General features: G+C 41.8%; 1 protein-coding gene across 3 annotated transcripts in view; it reads left to right on the top strand.

Moving 5' to 3' along the window:
* Positions 1 to 4511: 4511 nt before the first annotated feature.
* tnn (tenascin N) overlaps positions 4512 to 18879 on the top strand; it is a 28442-nt gene continuing 14074 nt past the window's right edge. For all 3 annotated transcript variants that reach the window (XM_076144942.1, XM_076144941.1, XM_076144943.1), the window contains exons 1-8: positions 4512 to 4717; positions 9762 to 9959; positions 10078 to 10290; positions 10462 to 10836; positions 12865 to 12998; positions 13100 to 13229; positions 14623 to 14805; positions 14962 to 15051. In XM_076144942.1, coding sequence (XP_076001057.1) covers positions 9764 to 9959; positions 10078 to 10290; positions 10462 to 10836; positions 12865 to 12998; positions 13100 to 13229; positions 14623 to 14805; positions 14962 to 15051 — 1321 coding nt within the window. In that variant the 5' untranslated portion in view covers positions 4512 to 4717; positions 9762 to 9763. The remainder of the gene's footprint in view (positions 4718 to 9761; positions 9960 to 10077; positions 10291 to 10461; positions 10837 to 12864; positions 12999 to 13099; positions 13230 to 14622; positions 14806 to 14961; positions 15052 to 18879) is intronic.

The following is an 18879-nucleotide window of genomic DNA, read 5'->3' as shown; positions in this document are numbered from 1 at the left end:
AGCCAGTGGACCGGGGTCAGGTCTCCACATGACATGGATGACCCTACCCTTAGGACTGCTATCCACATCAGCTCAGGAAGCTCGGGAGCAGCTGCTGACACCAGCTCATCTGTCAAAACCGCTGCGTGACGTACTTTGTCTATTCTAGTCAACTCATTTGCTATTTTGCTGCACCGCTGGCTCAATGAATATGAATTAGGACTCATTTGTTATCAGGATGACAGGTTAGTCTTATTTTGTGAGTTTTTAGTGTGCGCAAATTAATCATGGCTGTCATTTTTAATTTAAAACAGAGACAACAATCTAAAATCTGATGATTAAAGTAGATGTTGCAGCAGAGCTCTGGTGGCTTGGTGGGAGAACATGGACTCTAGGCGCCGGATCACAGGTTTGATGCTAAACCACAACTACTGTCCCATGTCATGTTAAGATCATTTTCGTTTTGTTTTCTTACCACAAGCTGGCGTGACGGCATAAGCCCCATGCAAAATCAACTTTCAAAACCATCTCAAAGCCAGACGTGCTGGATGCCCGCAGTGCTTAAACAACATGGGCACTGTTGCTGTACCTTTATGTCTGTGTGTGGTTGACAAAGGAACAGTTCCCTCATTTGTGGTCAGCATTAGAGATAACTGGATACAGGGCCACAGCCATGAAGTCTATGGACGTTCCTGTGTGTGTGTGTATGTGTGTGTGTGTGCCCAAACATTCATTCCGTGTGTATGTGCAGAGTGTGCTGGGCATCAAAGATTGTTAACATTCACCAAACCTCCATATGGCGACAGTTTGTTTTCTCTTAAATGACTTTATCAGCACTGAGGCCCCCTGATCTGCTTCCTACCAAAAAGACACATGTTCAGTTTTACATGAGGAAGAAAAGAACAACCTCTCTCCACCGCGTTTCACTAGTGTAAACATGCAGAATCAGGTATTTTAACCAGATTTCGATGCACTTCCTCTGATCCAATCTTGTCATTTCCATGTAAACATACAGAAAACATTTTGGTCCTATTTTTGGATGTTTAGACTTCAACCGATTGGGGGAAAAAAATCATCTTTTTACCACAAGGATGGAAAATCGTCAGGTTTGAGTTGGCAGTGTAAATCTAGACTAATTCCCTTGCTGAGGAGCCAGACATTTAGTCAGTCTTTGAACATGTGTCATGCTTTAGATATCTGCGGGTGCTATTTGGATCCATCTGTCAGTTCCTATTTCACAAACAGCCCGTCAGTGTGGCTCCCCTTTCGGATCCAATCAGCTCTTTCAATCAACAGTTTCCAGATTCGCAAGGAAACACGCAATCAGCTGCGTTTCAGTTCTCCAACCGCAGTTTGTGTCGTGTGATTAAACACGAACCGTCGTCTGGTTTGAAGGGGTCGAGCTGATGTGCTTCTCGTGTTATTGGTGGAAAGATCAAATGAGTTCGGGCTCACGTAATGACTGAAAGTGGGCAGTCGATCACAGATAGACACGGAGATGAAGTGGCTGATGCAGTCAAAAGGGAATGTGTCAGTACTCGGAGACTGTGGAGAATTATTTAGCAGATGGATTGAAATTGAATATGTTATTGATGGTGCACCACTTCCCAATATGCTCTGCTCTGTAAAGGGTTTATAAGTTGTAATGAAGAGTTGAAGAGTTCTCCAGTATGTGTCTTGAAGTATAGCGTACATGATAAACACTGAGAGTTGGCTCATTATTATGTCCCATGTTACAGTTCAGAATTTAGGACAACTTTGTTGTTGTAATCTGCAAATTGATAAGGGAAAGCTAGTCATTACATTTATGTGCTTCAAGAAGAAAAACCCAAAACGTAGCTCAGTTAATGAAAATATTGGCCTACCATCATATGCTTCATATATCATGTAAATTGTGAGAAGAGATTAGGAAGCAGAAGGACCTTCTGTAAACCACACTTGCAGGTTTTCACCCACGGTTGTCCAAAGCCGAAATATATGAGCATCAGGAGGGCTGCTATTTATCTGAGCTGAGAGGAAACACACAATGATAGGAAAGAGCTGCCTCAAGCAAATAGGACTGCACAATAAATTACTTCCTGTACTTAGCGAGCATTCACAGTCAAATGCCACAATCTGCTGTAGTAAAATGCTATTTTGTGAGGAAAGATCAAGGTATGTCAGAAATACAGTGCTTATGGCAGCACGAGGCCCTCGCTAATGGAAGATAAAGCGTCACTCCAATGGCACAAGGTTAAAAGCTGTTACGGGAGGTTGAGTGTGATTTAGCTGTGCATTTATAATCATTCACAATAATGTTTTTTATTTGGTAGTTACAGGCAGGGATGTGCTGGAAAATGTGAGCACTTGAAGAATCATTTGAAAACGATAAGTTCAGCTGTAAGGTTGTCCATGATCATCAAAGCCTTTTTCTTTCACCGAGGGTGTTATTGCACTTGTAGTTTAGCAGGAGAGGATGTGGCCTGCGAGTGAAGTTGCATTTTATAGAACCTGTTGTAGCCACTATATCTTAACTCAAACGTGCCGATAGCAGCAACAGAATATGCACTTAATGCCAACGCCACATGAAGCAGAACTGAAGTACAGTATATAATTCAAATCAGAAAGAAACTGATGAGGGTCGAGGACGTCTGTTCATTAATCCTATTAAATATAAAATAACATCTAATCTTTCTATTAAACATATATATATATATACAGTTATTACAAGGATTGGCAAAATCTCAAAACGTGTCCAGTAAAGAAGAACCTTTACACGAGCAAATTAAATCTGAAATACAGAAATTAATCCTTCTAAAAAGCTGTAAAATGCATTCTAAAACACATCCCATTAAATGAAACTCCTTATAAAGGCACCCTGCTGTGAAGAGTTCTGTTCCATGTGGAGCTAATGTGGGTGCTGGCATGCAGTAAGACCAACAAGTATGTACAGACGGGAAACATTCATATTTCCGTGAAGCTCTAGTGACATGAAATATTGTCTCACTGTCCCATGAAACATTAAACATGTCACACACATGGTCTCATCAGCTGTTCACCTTTGTCTAAATCCTAAGACCGCAAATGACACACAAACACGCATTTAAAGCCGATTCCAAATAAATACTAACATTCACACAACCATATAGAGTGTCATATACTTTAGTGTTTGGCCCACCCACATGCTGTATAGGTGGTCTGTCAATCTGCAGCAGACGTGAAGTAATTGTTTGAAATCCAAAGCTGTATAACAATAGATCTGCAATGCTAAATGTGTTACGATAGAATCACTGTCATTGTTTTGATTTGATTTAAGTTTATTAGATCACTTCTCATCATCTGTCTTTATCATCCAATTAAGTTTGTTCTCTGCACTGACACAGTTAATTCATACAACTCGAATTAAACTCAATTAAAAAAGTATAGAAATAAAAGCAGAACTAAAACAACAACATAATAAAATACCCACTTACTCTTTGTATTTCTGCTTATTTATGTTGCAACTTTACTTCCACAGTTCTCTGATGATTAAAATGAGAAATTTAGGTTAAAACGTTTGCTACCGGAACATCCAGAGGAAGCGTTTACTCTTTGTAATGACATTATGACATTATCTTTGTGATGTGTCATTATGGGGACATCCGGAGTGTCATTCATCCCTCTGTCTCTGCCTCCTAAGGAGAAGCTACAGAATGTCAATAATGTCTTGCTGCCTCATCTTGTGATAAACACAAAACAATGAATCATCATGTCCTCAAAAATCTCTCCTTCTTTCTTTTTTTTTCAACATTTGGGGGATTTCATTACAAACGACAATAAAAAGTTAAGACATGCAGCATTTGTTCTGGAAAAGCAATCCCACCTGGTCTGCAGCTTTAGCTCTAGTTTCACTTGAACAATCTGGGTGTGTGTTCCCGCAGAAATCTGAAACCCCACTTATATATTTAGAGACAAACACCCGCTGTCAGCGTAAACTATTGCCAACCTTGACACCCGGGGTCTCTGTTGATGGTGGTACTTGCTGGGGTGTGTGTGTGTGTGTTTGTGTGTGTTTGTGTGTTTGTGTGTTTGTGTGTGTGTTTGTGTGTGTGTGTGTGTGTGTGTGTGTGTGTGTGTGTGTGTGTGTGTGTGTGTGTGTGTGTGTGTGTGTGTGTGTCTCTGAATGCACCCTACAGAATTCCAGTGCAGAACCTTTTGCTTTTGTTGTTATTTCTTTTTCGGTGTATTTTTGTTGGGGATCACAGCATTTTAGGTCAATTCAAGTAAATGTTTCAATCAGCCATAGTGTAATAAATGATCAAAAAGAGGCTACAGGTTTGTCTTGGCTTTAGTCTAATCTTTAAACCTCTGCTCCTTCTGCAAAAGTGATCAATTTCAGCTTTTTCTGTTTCTATAAGCAGACACATATAGGAGGGAAAAACTGTTAAATGTTAAGAAAGCGGAGAGCAAAGTCGGGTCACGTCCGGAGGAAAGAAACTCCCTTTTCCTTGAAGAGTGTGAGCAGGACAGAAGGCACTCCCAAACTAAATGCCCATTGGCCTAAGGACGTGTGTGTGAGTGTGTGTGAAGGAGAGAGAGAGAGAGAGAGAGAGAGAGAGAGAGGATAGAGAGAGAGAGAGTCATTGGTAGTGTAGGGGTCTTTGTATCACTGCCTGTCAACAGGTGGCGGAGGGAGAGGTTTGGTGAGTGACGCTCAGTCTTTTAGTGGAGAGAGAAAGAAGAAGAACAGAAGAAGAGAAAGTTCACAAAATCCACAAGGGTAAGGACACTTTTCCCTTTTATTCCTGTGTTTTCTGGTTGAAATAAGTTCAAAGTTACTTTTTTATTGAATGAATCAATATTGTACTCAGTATGCGGTTGAGAGAGTGATCTCCATCATTATTCAATTAACCTTGAATGTGTGTGTGTGAAGGTTTTGTTTTGTTAGATTTGTTAGAAGTCACCGTAAGACTTGAAATCACTGGCAGGCACAAATGGGAATGGTGACCTGAAGAGATAACATTTGTGTAATAAACCATCACATTTTTGCCAACTTTGATTGATTATAAGGCCACTGTATGACTTTTATGGATATCAAGTGTCGGCTACATAAAAGTGATGCCTCAATATTTCAAGAAAAATGTTGCACTTTTTGCTCAGGGAGCTCATTTCACTTCATTATTTCCTTCCTTCCTCTCTCTCTCTCTCTCTGTCCCCTCCGAATTCTGTGACCCTCTTTTCTTACATCCTCTCATCTCCATTTTGATCCCTTTCTCTCTCCTCCCTCCCTTTTTTCTTTCTACTGCACTGTGATCTCACCCGTAACAAGAATGAATCCTCTTCTGTCTGTCAGTTACATACATATAACGTGACACTTGGAATTCCGTACTTCAGAACTCAAGCTGCTCTTAGGTCTGACCTGTGGTGCTTGACAAAGTTTATGAAATGTTGCTCAATAATAGTGCAGTTGTTGTGTGGATAGTTGTTTTGTATACAGCTATGCAGGCTTAGCACACAGCTTATGCCAACTAGAAACACTTAGATTATTGTTTGAGATTTGTATACGCATAATATCCAGTATCCAATGATAACCACCTGTTTCCTGTCAGCACAAATGATTACTATTATTTGATTTCCTTGAAGCTGAACGTCAATGTTTTCTACACGTAGTAATCTGCTGGTGTGATATTCGCACAGGGACGTCGATCCAGTAGATTTACCTCTAATGCTACTGTGCTGGCCAAGGGGGTTACACAGAAGCCATGGCAAAATGAAGTGCAGATGTAGGCCCTCAGCCATGCAGAATGAGAGAGGGAGAGAGAGAGAGAGAGAGAGAGAGAGGGGAGATATTGCTCATCATAGAAGCCTCGAAACTCTACTTATGGAGATTTGAGGGTTCGAGAATGTAAAGGACCTCTGGCTGCATGTCACCTACTCAAAACATGTTTTATTATTTAAGAAGAAGAAGAAAAAAGATGGCCATTGAGGATTTAGGCAGTTCTTTTATTAATGCATGAGAAGGTTTTTTTTCTTTTTAATGGGTTCAGTTTCCATGATCTGACAGCAGCGCGGAGACGGACGGAGCCTTTGCTTACGGAGATCTCCCTGTGGTCTGAGCCCAGGCAGCAGGCAGATATGAGTTTGGCTCTCACACCATAATTGCTTTCAGCTTCGCCCACCCCCAGCCGCCCCCACCCCCTCCCCCCCCCACCCCCTCCCGTCTGCCTGTAAGCTGCAGCAAAGGAAGGCAAACTCCACAAATATTGCATAGTTTGTAATCGCTCTTAAACGCCAGACCTACGCAGCCTATTTTCATCCCTGTCTTCCTCCGCTCGTCCCCCGGCTTGTTTGTTTGTCTTAAATTTGAAACCTGGTGAAACAGTCAAGCTTTTGTCTCTGTGATAATGGCTCTCTGGGGGACGACAGGTCAGCTGTGCACAGTCTCACCGACTTTTCATCTCCTGCCTGTCTTTGAGTTCCCAATATGTATTATTTACTGCTCGTCTTTACTTCAACCGTGTTTGGCCTTTCCTCCAGTGGCAGAAGAAATATTTACTGAAGAACAAGCATCAATATTGTGTTCTTGGCCTATCTGCAAAACCTTTAATTTTTATTGGAGTACAAAATACAGAATAAACATTAAATCGTGTATATTGTATCGAATTTGAAAGTTGCTTAACACCTCTGCTTTCCATCTGTCTCTCTCTCTCACTCTCTCTCTCGCTGTCTAACACACACACACACATATGGAGGCCTAACAGTAAAGCCTGCAGTGAAAGCTGTTGTGTCCCGCGGGTCCAGCAAGGATTGTGTCTCTTGCCGATTAAACTGCTGTTATTTAGAGGCAATCCCACACACGCAATAAACAACACGTTTCACACAAACTGTACACACACACACACACACAGGAGTCCAATTCCGCTCACTCCTCTCCCTCCTATAAAAGAACAGATGAACACACAACGCGGGTCGTCAATAGACACTTTACAGGCCCGTTGACATAACTCTGCTTTAACACGGAAAAGTTATTATCAGGAAGGAATTTTGAAAGCCAGGTTGAAATGTAATCTGAATGGCCATGTGGAGAGAAGCAGCAGTCTCAGTCTCTCCGTTTCCTTGATTTGTCCTACACATTCCTCTTATCTCACTACTATAATTGAAGCGTACCATGTGTGTGTTTGTTTGTACCTTTATCTCTTCTGGTCTACAAGCTTGTCTTTTCTCATTTGTCTCACTACAGCCATAAACATCAAATATTTTATTCTGAGGGCCTCAAACTTGCATTTCAATTCAAAATCCATCCATCATCTGCTCCACCCATCCATCATAAGAGAAAATATGTGAAGAGTTTATCCTCAGTTGCCTATTTTTGTCCCTCTTCCTTCATTCCTCCTTTGCTAAAGCGAGACTTAAAAATAGACAGAACAACAACAGAAGTCTAAAACGTGACAAAATCCAGGAAATCCCCTGTTGTTACACATTAAAGCAACATAGATTTGTCTTATTTTGTCTTTATTTGTTTGTTTATCTCATTATAGCCACGTTGAGCCTCAAACTAATATTTCACCCTATAGTGTGTGTCCTTGAAAAATGACCTGAACAGATTAAGTGATTCACATTGTTGTTGTCACTATTGCAACATGGCACATTATGTACATTCACTCCTTCACTCATCCATCCATCAGTCATCCTCCCTTTGTGCCACTGAAATCTGGCCGCCCTTCTTCCTCTTCTCCTCATTTCCTCACCCGTTTCTCCCTCCATCTGCCCCTCTTTCACACACCAGGGCATTCTTATCCGTCTGTAGCGGCCCCTCTGCTATGCTTGGAAGGTCACATTTCTATCTCCTCCAAGAGAAATAAGAGAGGGACCTTAAAAGAAAAAAAGTCCGGTGAGCACCAAATAAAGGCTTGACAGGGAGCTATAAACATACTGGTTAAGCAGCTCCGCGCGCCAACACTCTCAGTGATTCGGCGCGGTTAAAGTATACCGTCTATAATGGAGCTTACTGCTTGGCTGTCACTGATTCACACACGCTCTCTCCATCATTCTCTCTCCCTCACACCTATTTACTGTCCACCACACACTCAATCTCTCTCATATTTCAAATGTTTACATCTCTTATTTACTTTTTTAACCTCTTTTTCCCTCTAAATACATCTTGGCCATCGATTACACACTAAATCTGAAATTCTGGCCGCCGCACAGAGCCGAAAGCAATTTCCCGGTGATGTCATAGCCTGGATTTTTTTGGGAGAAGGTAGCCCCCCCCCCTCCTCCCCGTGTGACCTCAAGCTTTCCACTAGCAGCAATCAAACAGCTAAAGAAAGTCAGCAAACAAGGTCGTGCATGTTGAGTTTGGCCCGCTCATCCACAGGTCGCAGTAATTACACGTCTCATCGTCTCCCAAAAAAGGACTCTGGAGAATTTTTGATCACACAGCTACTCCAGTTACATTCTGCATAAATCATCAGGGAAGCATTCGTAAGCCAAGATTTATTTTACAGTGAAGCAATTGCGCCTGATGTTGGAAGTCAAGACGCTTTCACATTAGCTTTTCTCCCACGGAGTGCCAGACAATCCTGCTTACTTTAACATTCAGCATTAGAATCCGTGTTAATCTGATAATGGCGTTGTTATGGTGACTGAAGGTTTCAAGGTGAGTTTGTTGACATTTTGTTTTTGGTCAATATTCATAGTTTCTATGCAGTATTCTCCATCATCATTAACTCAACAGGACTCTAATTGATTAATCGCTCCCCATTAAAGTGGCATGTGTTAGTTTTGGAAACGTATAGGAAAACTATTTTTTTACACAAACCAAGAGGGAATCTAATGAGAGAATATCTTTCACAAATACCAATCTGTGGTATCATGATCTAATGGTGTTCTTGTCTCCCTTTCCTGTTTATATCCGCTGTGCTTATCGATGCGGTGCCATCAACAAATGTTTGATTCTGTAGTGCATCCATATTCCACTAAACAACCACATACGGTATAATTTGAGAGCAAACCAACCCATTCAAGTGCGTATGTTCGATTGCTACACTTGTCAAACATCACAGCAGGGACTTCAATCCACTTTATGACTGAGTTTCCCGTCAATCTATTAAAGGTTTTTCTGTTTCCGCAGACCACACATGCTCACTGGAGTTTGACCAGAAGTTGTAATTGCAGAATGTTTAATTCTGTCAAACTTGGTGAACGCATTACTTTTTCTCTTCCTGCCTCTGAACTCTGAGGTAAAATAAAAGTCTTAAAAGGCCTTTTGAAGGTTAAAACGGGCACGCTGTTTTTGAAAGGATGTAATTTGGCTTATACAGAGTGACATCATCACACTTCTTAAATGCCTGACTAAGCACAATTAAAGGTTTAGAGCAACAGGAAATTCTGGCAAAGTGTGGTGGCACACTTTTTCCTACCATCTCCTCCAACCCACCCTCAGTGACATCATGGTTCAGATTGCCTCAGATTAAATATACAGTAGCTTGCCCCACTGAATGTAATGTAATTTATTTATCATTCAAATAGTATTTCAGTCTTCACTACTATAAAATGCTGTCTGGAAAATACAATGTTGAGCTGCTTTCAACCCAAAAGTGTTCAGTCTGCCGTGACAGCAAACATCTGCCAGCCAACCATTTCTTTAAAAAATGTACACAAGGTTCATGCAAAAGATACCATTTCTATTTTGTATATATATATATACAGAAAACAAGAAAAATAGAGTCTAAAAGAGTCTAAAAGCAGAAAGACATACCTGCAAGTTCATAAAGATCTAATCATTTACTGTATAAACTCTCTGACCTTATCTTGTTCTCCAGCGATGACCACTAGACTCCTGTGGAGGGCGCTGTCTGTGCTGGCCCTACTCTGCACCATCTCACACTTCAGCGCTGCTGATAACCATCCAGACTCTTCAGCTTCAGAGAAGGGAGTCACCTTTAGTCATGTCTACAAAATTGACATCCCAGGGAGCTCTGGGTGTAAAGTAGAGAATCTGCCCGTCCAGGATGCAGCAGGTGAAAAATGAAAAACAACACGAAACAGAGAATACTTAAATAAATTGCAGTTGCTTCTAATCTAACCACCTACAACTACATTTGGTAAATAAAAGTTTCATTTTGATGTATCCCGTAGGCATGCAAACCGGTTTGGCGACCCAAACCACGGTGGATGGAGAGAACGACATCGTTTTCAGACACAACATCAGGCTGCAGACACCCAAGTGCGACTGTGAGGAGTCAGAAAGCTTCAAGTCTCTTTTGTACAGAGTCAATGGGCTGGAGGAAGAAGTGAACTACCTTAAGACTCAGTGTACACAGGGATGCTGTGGGAGCGGCGGCACTGCAGGTAGGCTGTAGCATTCATTGATATTCACAAACTTGAAGTCACTATCACATGTAGCTGGTAATGCATGTACTTAAGTTATTGTTGTGTATCATAACTCCACCACGCAGTTGATACAATTCTATTCCTGTACATCTGTCTATCAAAGCAATCACTTCACCCTTCTCTCCTTAGGATTGGATACAAGCTGTAGTGGTCATGGCACCTATCAACACGACACCTGCAGCTGTCTGTGTAACCCAGGGTGGGAGGGTCCCGACTGCTCAGTGTCCACCTGTCCTGATGAGTGCAATGACAATGGCCGCTGTGTGGATGGGAAGTGTGTGTGCCATCAGGGTTACACAGGACACGACTGCAGCCAACTGATGTGTCCGGGCGACTGTAACGACAAGGGACACTGCGTGGATGGAAAGTGTGTGTGCTTCCCACACTTCAGTGGTGAGGACTGCAGTGTCCAGAAGTGTCCTAATGACTGCATTGGCAATGGCCAGTGCGTGGACGGACGGTGCGTCTGTGACGAAGGGTTCTATGGGGAGGATTGTTCATTGGGTAAGCTATTCAAAACCTCAATACTAATACAACATTTCTGTATTTTCTGGCAGTAGAATTTCTCTGTGGGTACAGATACCACATTAAAGTTATAGTAGGTTAAAGTTTTGTAAATTCTTCTATTACACTTAACAGAGAGCAGTGTGTTTCATCAACCATTAAAGATTTTCTGTGTGTGGAGCCTCACTGTGGTTTTGAACCACAGGGTAGAAGGTTTAGTGCTCGGTCTCCGCAGTAGCAGGTCAGACGCCTCAAAGCTCTGACGGAGGTTCAGGTTCTCCATAGAAAGCAGAGAGGAGTTTGGAGGCCGATCCACAGCTTCGTGTGTAGGTGCTGTTGAATAGATTCCAACAAAAACAGTGGCACCGTGTCAGAGCCAAAGTAAGAGAGGAAAAGGAAAGTGGGAGGTAAGAAGAAAAACTATATTGTGTTGATTTTAGGTGTTAGTCATAATAGGGCTAATAAGCAGTGGGAGAGGGACGGGTACAAAAGCAAGACAGGGAGGATATTCTTTGTTTTATGTGGCTGGTTTCCATTTTAACACCTGGGCGATGGACGTCAATCTGCTCAAAGGGTGATGACAGTAATCTCATTCTCCAACTGATGCTTTTCTGTACATTAAGTGCAATGCAGTTTCACAGAATGTTATTGACAGTTTGATGTTATTTATCTTTCTTTTAATCAAAGGTAGATGTCACAGAAGTTTTGAATAATCAGGGGTGTTGCAATAATTGACTAAAATGATAAGAGGCCATCTAACAGGCATTGTATGAGTAAGATTATATAAAGAGGTGAGTTCTGTGGGCTCATATTAACACAGTACAGGTGCCTGCTGACTTTCATTGTCACTTTTTAATGTTATCCAGTTTTGTATATGTGACTTTCTAACATTTGTCATATTCAGAATTCATTTGTTGGGAACATTATACTCTCAAATATTTAGTACTAGTAGATCATTTTAAAGACAAGCAGTCACATTTGACTCATTTTCATTTGCAAAAGTCACAAAACTCTTAGCTTCCACTTTCCAACAATCTTAATATGTTAATTTATTCACCACAGCAGCTGTTCAGAAATATTATCTCAGACTACCGATTGTTGAGAGTCGTGCCTAGAGCAGCGGGATCGGCATTAACTGCTACTGAATGGAAAGGGCTGTTAAATTGGAAGAAAAACATGAAGCTTCCTGATGTTGCCGTGAGAAGAAGGATCCAAACCTGATGTGAATTCCTTCCCCGTCAAAGTGACATAACACCCAATTTTCATAATTTCTTCAGGCACGCTTACTAGTTTTTGTACCTCTTTAAAACTACTGCCACCTACTACTTATTTCATTGTATCATATACTCAAAGTACTTCTCATTTGTGGGAAACAAACCTCTCTCTCCACCACTGCTGACTTGCTGTATTCTGTGTCTTGGCTCTTGTTTTGTTATTGTCTCCCCAATGGTTATCTACCTTCTTATTCACCTACCATATTTTTCCGTCACCTCAATGGCGGAGCTCTGGCCTTGTATGAACCACAGAAATGCTGAATCTTTCTCTATTTTCAATCTTTGGTTTGGAAAATAGCCTCACACAGTTCATTGTGTAGTTCTGGTCCATGGTGTAAGAGGACAGATACAAATATTTCTTGTCTTTATCCTCAGAGTCTTTCAAAATTATGATACCATGGCAATGCAATAGATTTGTAGTTTCATTTCAATTTTCTTGACAAGGTGATTTTCATAGCTTACTGAAATGAACTGCAACACATGGCTGCACAGAGGTTTGAAACACCATCTAAAATGACATGGTTCGCTTTGGAAAATGGTCGAAGTGAAGCAAATCACGCACGATTTACAGTAAATGGCCGAGAACATGGGAAATAATGCCTTAAAGTGAACATGTGAGAAGTGCATGAAGGTACAAGAAACAAAAACATATCATAAGATGTCAAGGGACATATTCAGGCAAAACAACTTTGTAGTCGAATGTTACTCAACCTTCAACCATTAAACTCTCTTCATCTGTGTCTCTCTCATACAGTGATTGGCCCGCAGGGTCTGCGATTGGTGAAGGTGACTGATGTCTCTCTCCTTGTTGAGTGGGAGCCAGTTCGCGGTGCAGAGTATTACGTTTTGACACATCATCCCAAAAACCAGGAGAGCGCCCTGAAGAAGGCAGATTTCAACTCATTCAACCTTCAATAACCTGTTAATGTCAAACGTAATCACCATTACTATATTGTTGAATACTTCCCTTCTCCTTGGCCTCAACCTAGGTGCGGGTTCCAGAGACAGAGAACTCCTACCTCATCACAAGACTGAAGCCTGGAGTCTCCTATACAGTTCAGGTGTACGCCGTCATCAAACAAATCAAAAGTGATGGAGACAGGATTGAAGCTACGACCGGTGAGGGCAAACAGCTGCTTATGAGCATAAACCCCAATGAGCCCTTCACAATGGCCATCTATTTCTAATGGAAGTCCCTACAGCTAAAAGAAATGGGCCGGGTGGGGTTATGTTGACTTTAAATGTGTCGGTTGTTGCACAGGAGCAACAGCAGATGTGATTTTCCGAGAGAGGGCAGGTATAGCCTGAGGCTCAGGGATTTAGTTGGATTTTTGTGCTGGATTATATGGTCCTATTTCAGGTCAGATGTAAGTGAACATGATGGGCCGTGAAAACAGACGACTGTGAAACTCCTAAAGGTTTAGCAGGGGGGATATGTGAGGTGTTCTTGCTTAGAATTTGAGGAACTGGCACATGATACGAGCACGTTTTTTAATATACACATTACCGATCAAGTAATTACGGTTTAGGGGATTGCTATGCAAATCTTATGTTCTGAGGCAATGAACGGGCCCAAACCTGTCATTACAGAGTGTTTCATTAAGCTGCTGCTTTGTTAACCATTAAATTTAAAGATAATTACATTAGTCGACTTAATTACAAGGAAATGGCTCTGCAGATGTCTTCGCCGGTAATCAGACGTGTTCACAGATGTGGCAACAGAGACAGATGTGAGGAGAATAGACGACCAGACAGAATAGGTGGCAGAGAGTGAGAGAGAGAGAGCGAGAGAGAGAGACAACTAGACGGACAGACAGGGGGAGAGACTGTGACTGACTCTGATGTGTGGTTAACCATGGAAAACCTCCCAGAGCATGGCATTCCTATATGGGCGTGAGGAAACACGTCATCATCTGGCTCCTGGTTGTGTGAGGAACACACAGCATGAGGCAGACTTTTCACCGGTCACATCATTTTAAAGTTCTAACTATTTTCTTAAAAGGGAATTGATTGAATGTTTTTATTTTCAGACAAATATGAAATTATCCCTTCTGACCAGGCCAGTGTCTTTTTGTAAGTCTATTCATTCCAGGTGAACAAGTTGCCATGGGCTGCAACGACTCTCCCACTCGTTCTGTGGTTAATAATACACTGTTTTATTTAAGAATTATATTACATTGATTTTGGGAGAGTTAACCCATAGGGGATAGTATTACTCAATATCAGTGAAACTAGCAGGTCAGTACTAGGACAGACAGAACTATTTTGATAGAGAGAGAGAAAAGGAAGGGCTCATTTGTCTCGCCTTCTCACTAGGGGGTCAAAGTTCAGGATGGTAGGGTTTTCATGTCTAGCTCCAGGACGTGTAGGGGCAGAGCAGGGCAGATGTTTGCCTCCACAACATTTTTCTTTCCATTTCAGGAGCATTGTCACTTTTCTCTTGACCCTCACTACCTTCTTGTCTGTGTTTATGAGTTGCTGTTGTTGTTGCTCATGTTTTTTCCCTTCCCAGGTGTATCTGCTATCGACGACATTACAGTTGTTGGTCAGACAGAAGCCTCAATTCAGGTGGACTGGAAGAACCCAGTAGCTGAGGTGGACCATTTCAAACTCATACACACCGACCCAACAGGACAGGAGGAGGAACTAAACATACGGAGGAGCCAAGAGGCACGAACCAAACACACTATTGTGGGTAGGTCACATAACAGGAAAAACACAGTGGAGCATTACTGATATGAGATTTCCATCATTTATAGATGAATAAAGTAGAATCAAGGTAGGCATAGTTTGTACAGACATAAGTACACGTATAAATACTGTATGTACATTTGCGAAACCCTTTTTGTAGGTCTACATCCTGGAACAGAGTACTCCATCACAGTGCAGGCCATCAAGGGAGCCACTGAGGGCAAACGCTCCTCTGTCACCGGTGCAACAGGTCAGTGACAACAGTGATCGTACTTACAGTAGAATGGTGTATCATCCATTTATCTATTGGTGTATGAACACAATATCTATGTATCTTATTTTGGATTAGATACATCATTGGTCAGACCATAATTGAAAAAGCGTATTCTGTCATATTCATTATTAGAAACGCAATCTAGTGTTGCCTTTTGCATAACGCCATTGATAATAGCACAATGCAATTCAGCAGGGCTGTGGTGTGACTGTGGGTTTAGTGATTGATGAGGGGCCAGACAGTACAGCAAAGTACCTGGACAGGTTATAATGGCTGCGGTGAACACAGTCACTGAAGGGAAACATGGTATGAAATGTGAGATGACACACACACACACAGATCGTCCCTGGTGACTGAGGTGAGTCGGACCATAATGAACAGGGTCCATCTGGTAAAGTCGAACTTTGGCAATATGGCACAGTTGAGTTATGCTTGTAAGATCTGAACGTGTGCTGGAACAGAAAGGAGGAATTAATTGTGAACGCTTCACTTCAACAGCTGGACTGGACATACAAATACTTTAGAGTTATTATTGAAATGACTCTGACAAATCACACTTTCCCAACATTCGCTCACATTTTTCTTCACCTCTTTCATTCAGCTTCATCACCGACTCTATTAAAAGTCATCTCTGCCTACGCTGATTTCTCTTTTTAAGAGCCCAAGGCAGCCAATTTAATGCTTTTTAGTCACCACTCTTAGCTCGGTATTTTCAAGACTCACCTTGTTTCTTTTGAAGTACACAGGTACCCAAGGGCCCCTGTCAAAGCTAGTCTTGTGAGTGTGTGTACGTGCCTTTCAAATACTCATGTGGAGGTTGCGTATGTGTCTAAATGTGCTAATCTACATACAGACAGACTTCTCAGCATTTGAGGCATTGCAGAAAAAGAGGCTTACAGGTGACGGAGAGTAAGAGTTCTTCACCCGTCTTTAGGGTGCCCGTCTGTTATCTCGCTGAATACACCGTTTGCCTTTGGCTTACTTGGTCATACGGGCTAAGAGATGAAGAGAAGAACACGTGGAAATCTCTGAAAAGAAACAGTGGCAATAAATGTAATTAATACAGTCCTGTGTAGTGCTAATTCTGTAGAAACAAGCAGGAATAATGGGACAGATGATAGAGATAAAATTGGAAATGAGGATATATATAGAGAGAGCGGTGGGATTGGATTTAAAGTACTGGGTCACAAAGAATAATGTTTGTCTCATAATGCAGATGTTACTGTGTAGAGATGTGTCCTGACCCCATAAATCCTCAAGAAAAGCTTCATTGTAGAAAGATTTTGCAATACTTCCACTTTACCATCTGTCTCTCGCTCGTTTTCTCTCTTTGTCAGAAATTCCCTCATAGCTCACCATTGGCATGTTTCTTTATCATGCTGTTTTGTGTTCTCTCCTCCTCTTTCACTCTCTGTTCACTTACCCTTTAACCTTCACAGTTCTGAGAAAGACAGAAAATGTTCCCGCAGTATCAGCAATTTAGGAATTACACTCGTCTCTATTTTACCGACTGACACGGCAACCTGCGAGAAATGAGTTTTCAGCATGAAACTAAATGTTCTGCATAAACTGAAACACACACTCCCACGACAATGTGAGAGTGAATGAGTGGGTTAGTGAGTGAGTGAGTGAGTGAGTGAGTGAGTGAGTGAGTGAGTGAGTGAGTGAGTGAGTGACTGGTTGACTGACTGACCAACAGTGAATAAGTAAGTGAGTTACAAATAGGGACTGAGAGACGGAGAAAGTAACTGTGTGAACGACGGATAGTGTGTGAGTGTGTGAGTGAGTGAGTGAGTGCGTGAGTGAGTGAGTGAGTGAGTGAGTGAGTGAGTGAGTGAGTGAGTGAGTGAGTGAGTGAGTGAGTGAGTGAGCTGAATATGCACCTGATATCCAGTAGGAATGGTTTTAACTTGTTTCATGCAAAGAATAAAACACACTGTTTGCATAGTCGTAGAATGCCATCATAAAACATTCATGGTTGGACTGCCAGCATGAATATAGGGATATATATCGTTCTTTCTCTAATTGTGAAACAGTGGACTCAGACTAGTCTTCAAACTGATCGTGTGGTGTGTGCTATTGTCATAAATACTCTTCGTAAAAATGTTGAAGCTAACCTTTATGAAAACATCTCCATCGATGGAATCTGTGTGTGGAATGGACCTTTCATAGTCGATAACTTGCCAAAATATTGTAAAGCCTATAAGCATAACATACCATCACTGCTACTGCTGCTCATTCAGATTCAATAAAGTTAACACCAAGGGATATATAACAAAAAGCAGATGGTCTTGGCTGAAGCAGAGGACTTGCATATTGAGCTTTTGTATTATCTGGACACACTGCAGCAGCTCATGTGGAGATTTGGCCCGACGCGGGTCCAGTGGGAGACCCTGCCTGCTGTGGCTTGTCCATCAGTGCTACTTTCCCTGACCTGTATAAGGGACATGACAACTGAGAGAGTATGAGACGGGAGTTATATTGTCTAGGTAAAGCAGATTTACGATGGATTTATGAAAGGACACAGCTAGACTTGTCTTTGTCTGTTTCTGACTTGTTGATTGATTGTAGTGAGTGATGCTCTCGTAATCTGTGACAGTGTGAGTGAAAATTTGTAGGTGTAATATGTGCCTGCACGTGTTTCATTATCACCTTTCTGGACAATCTGTTTATGTAATATCTACATGTTAACATGATTTGTCAATGTCCTCCATGTATATTTGTTGCCATGGAATACATAGATATACTTTTTCTTCTTTTCTATGCTCTTCTAATCACAATCATGAATCAAAACGCGGTTCACAAGCTCACCAGTACAGTAGTTGGATCATTTAAAGGCTGTTTATAGCTCAAATTATTCTTACAAACAGCAAATAGATCTGCACGACATCAACACGTCACACCCGGCTTACTGTAAAGGAACAGAACCCTACTGGCACATATTTTCCCTCGGTCTGCTGTACAGTGAGACGGCGAGGGGTGTAGATGATGAAAGACTGTGTTCCTTGTGGTCAATCCTGTGCAGAACATGCTGCACATAATGGATAAGCTGTTTCCCAAATGCTCAAAGCCACAAGCCGGGTTTTGTAGCCCGGTAGCCACTAGTTGATGGAGTAGAACGTCTGGAGTAACTCGATCCATCTTACACTGCGAGGCAACTTCTCACAGCAGCGGCGCTCGAGGAAAAAACTTGATAAAATAAATAAAACCTAATAACATACAGGCCCCAAAGAAACCACAGTACTTTGTAGTTCACAGATTTTTCTTTTGGTAGGAGAACAAGGACGGAACAGCTTGAATACAAACTTTGTTCAGATGGTTGCAAATCCAAGTAAAAAATCGTGTGTTCATCAGTTTCACTTTGGATAAAATGACAAAACTCATAGCTAACAGCGCCTGTTGTCAAGGTTCAGCCTGTTCAGACTGCATGTGCAGAATGCAAGGTCCAAACATTACTCAACAAATTGACAAATTCAGGCTGTAAGATGGAAACTAGATTCTCTCTTTTTTATGCTTCTGAAGCTATCTGAGAGTGTGTGTGTGTGACATGGTGCTTAATGTGTGTGTGGGTGTGAAGGTGTGGATTGCGTGATGCCTGCATTTACACTTTGCGACAAGCGCTCACGCATCCAGCGACTGAACGATTCCTCATGTTTTAGCCCTGGGAGGAAACACTCAGCTGTAATAAAACGAAACTTTTATAAATTACGTCTGAAAGTGTGTGTTTCTGCTATGTGAGCCGCCTCCGATCTATTCAGGTTTGGCCGGATGCTACAGCCACAAGGAGAGAGAGAGAAAGAGAGA

Source organism: Genypterus blacodes, unplaced genomic scaffold, assembly GCF_046128005.1.
Source record: "Genypterus blacodes isolate CSIRO-AG114 ecotype Tasmania unplaced genomic scaffold, CSIRO-AGI_Gbla_v1 ptg000029l_1, whole genome shotgun sequence".
Taxonomy (NCBI): domain Eukaryota; kingdom Metazoa; phylum Chordata; class Actinopteri; order Ophidiiformes; family Ophidiidae; genus Genypterus; species Genypterus blacodes.
Note: the sequence above shows the minus strand (reverse complement) of the source record. Positions and strands in the feature narration are given on the sequence as shown.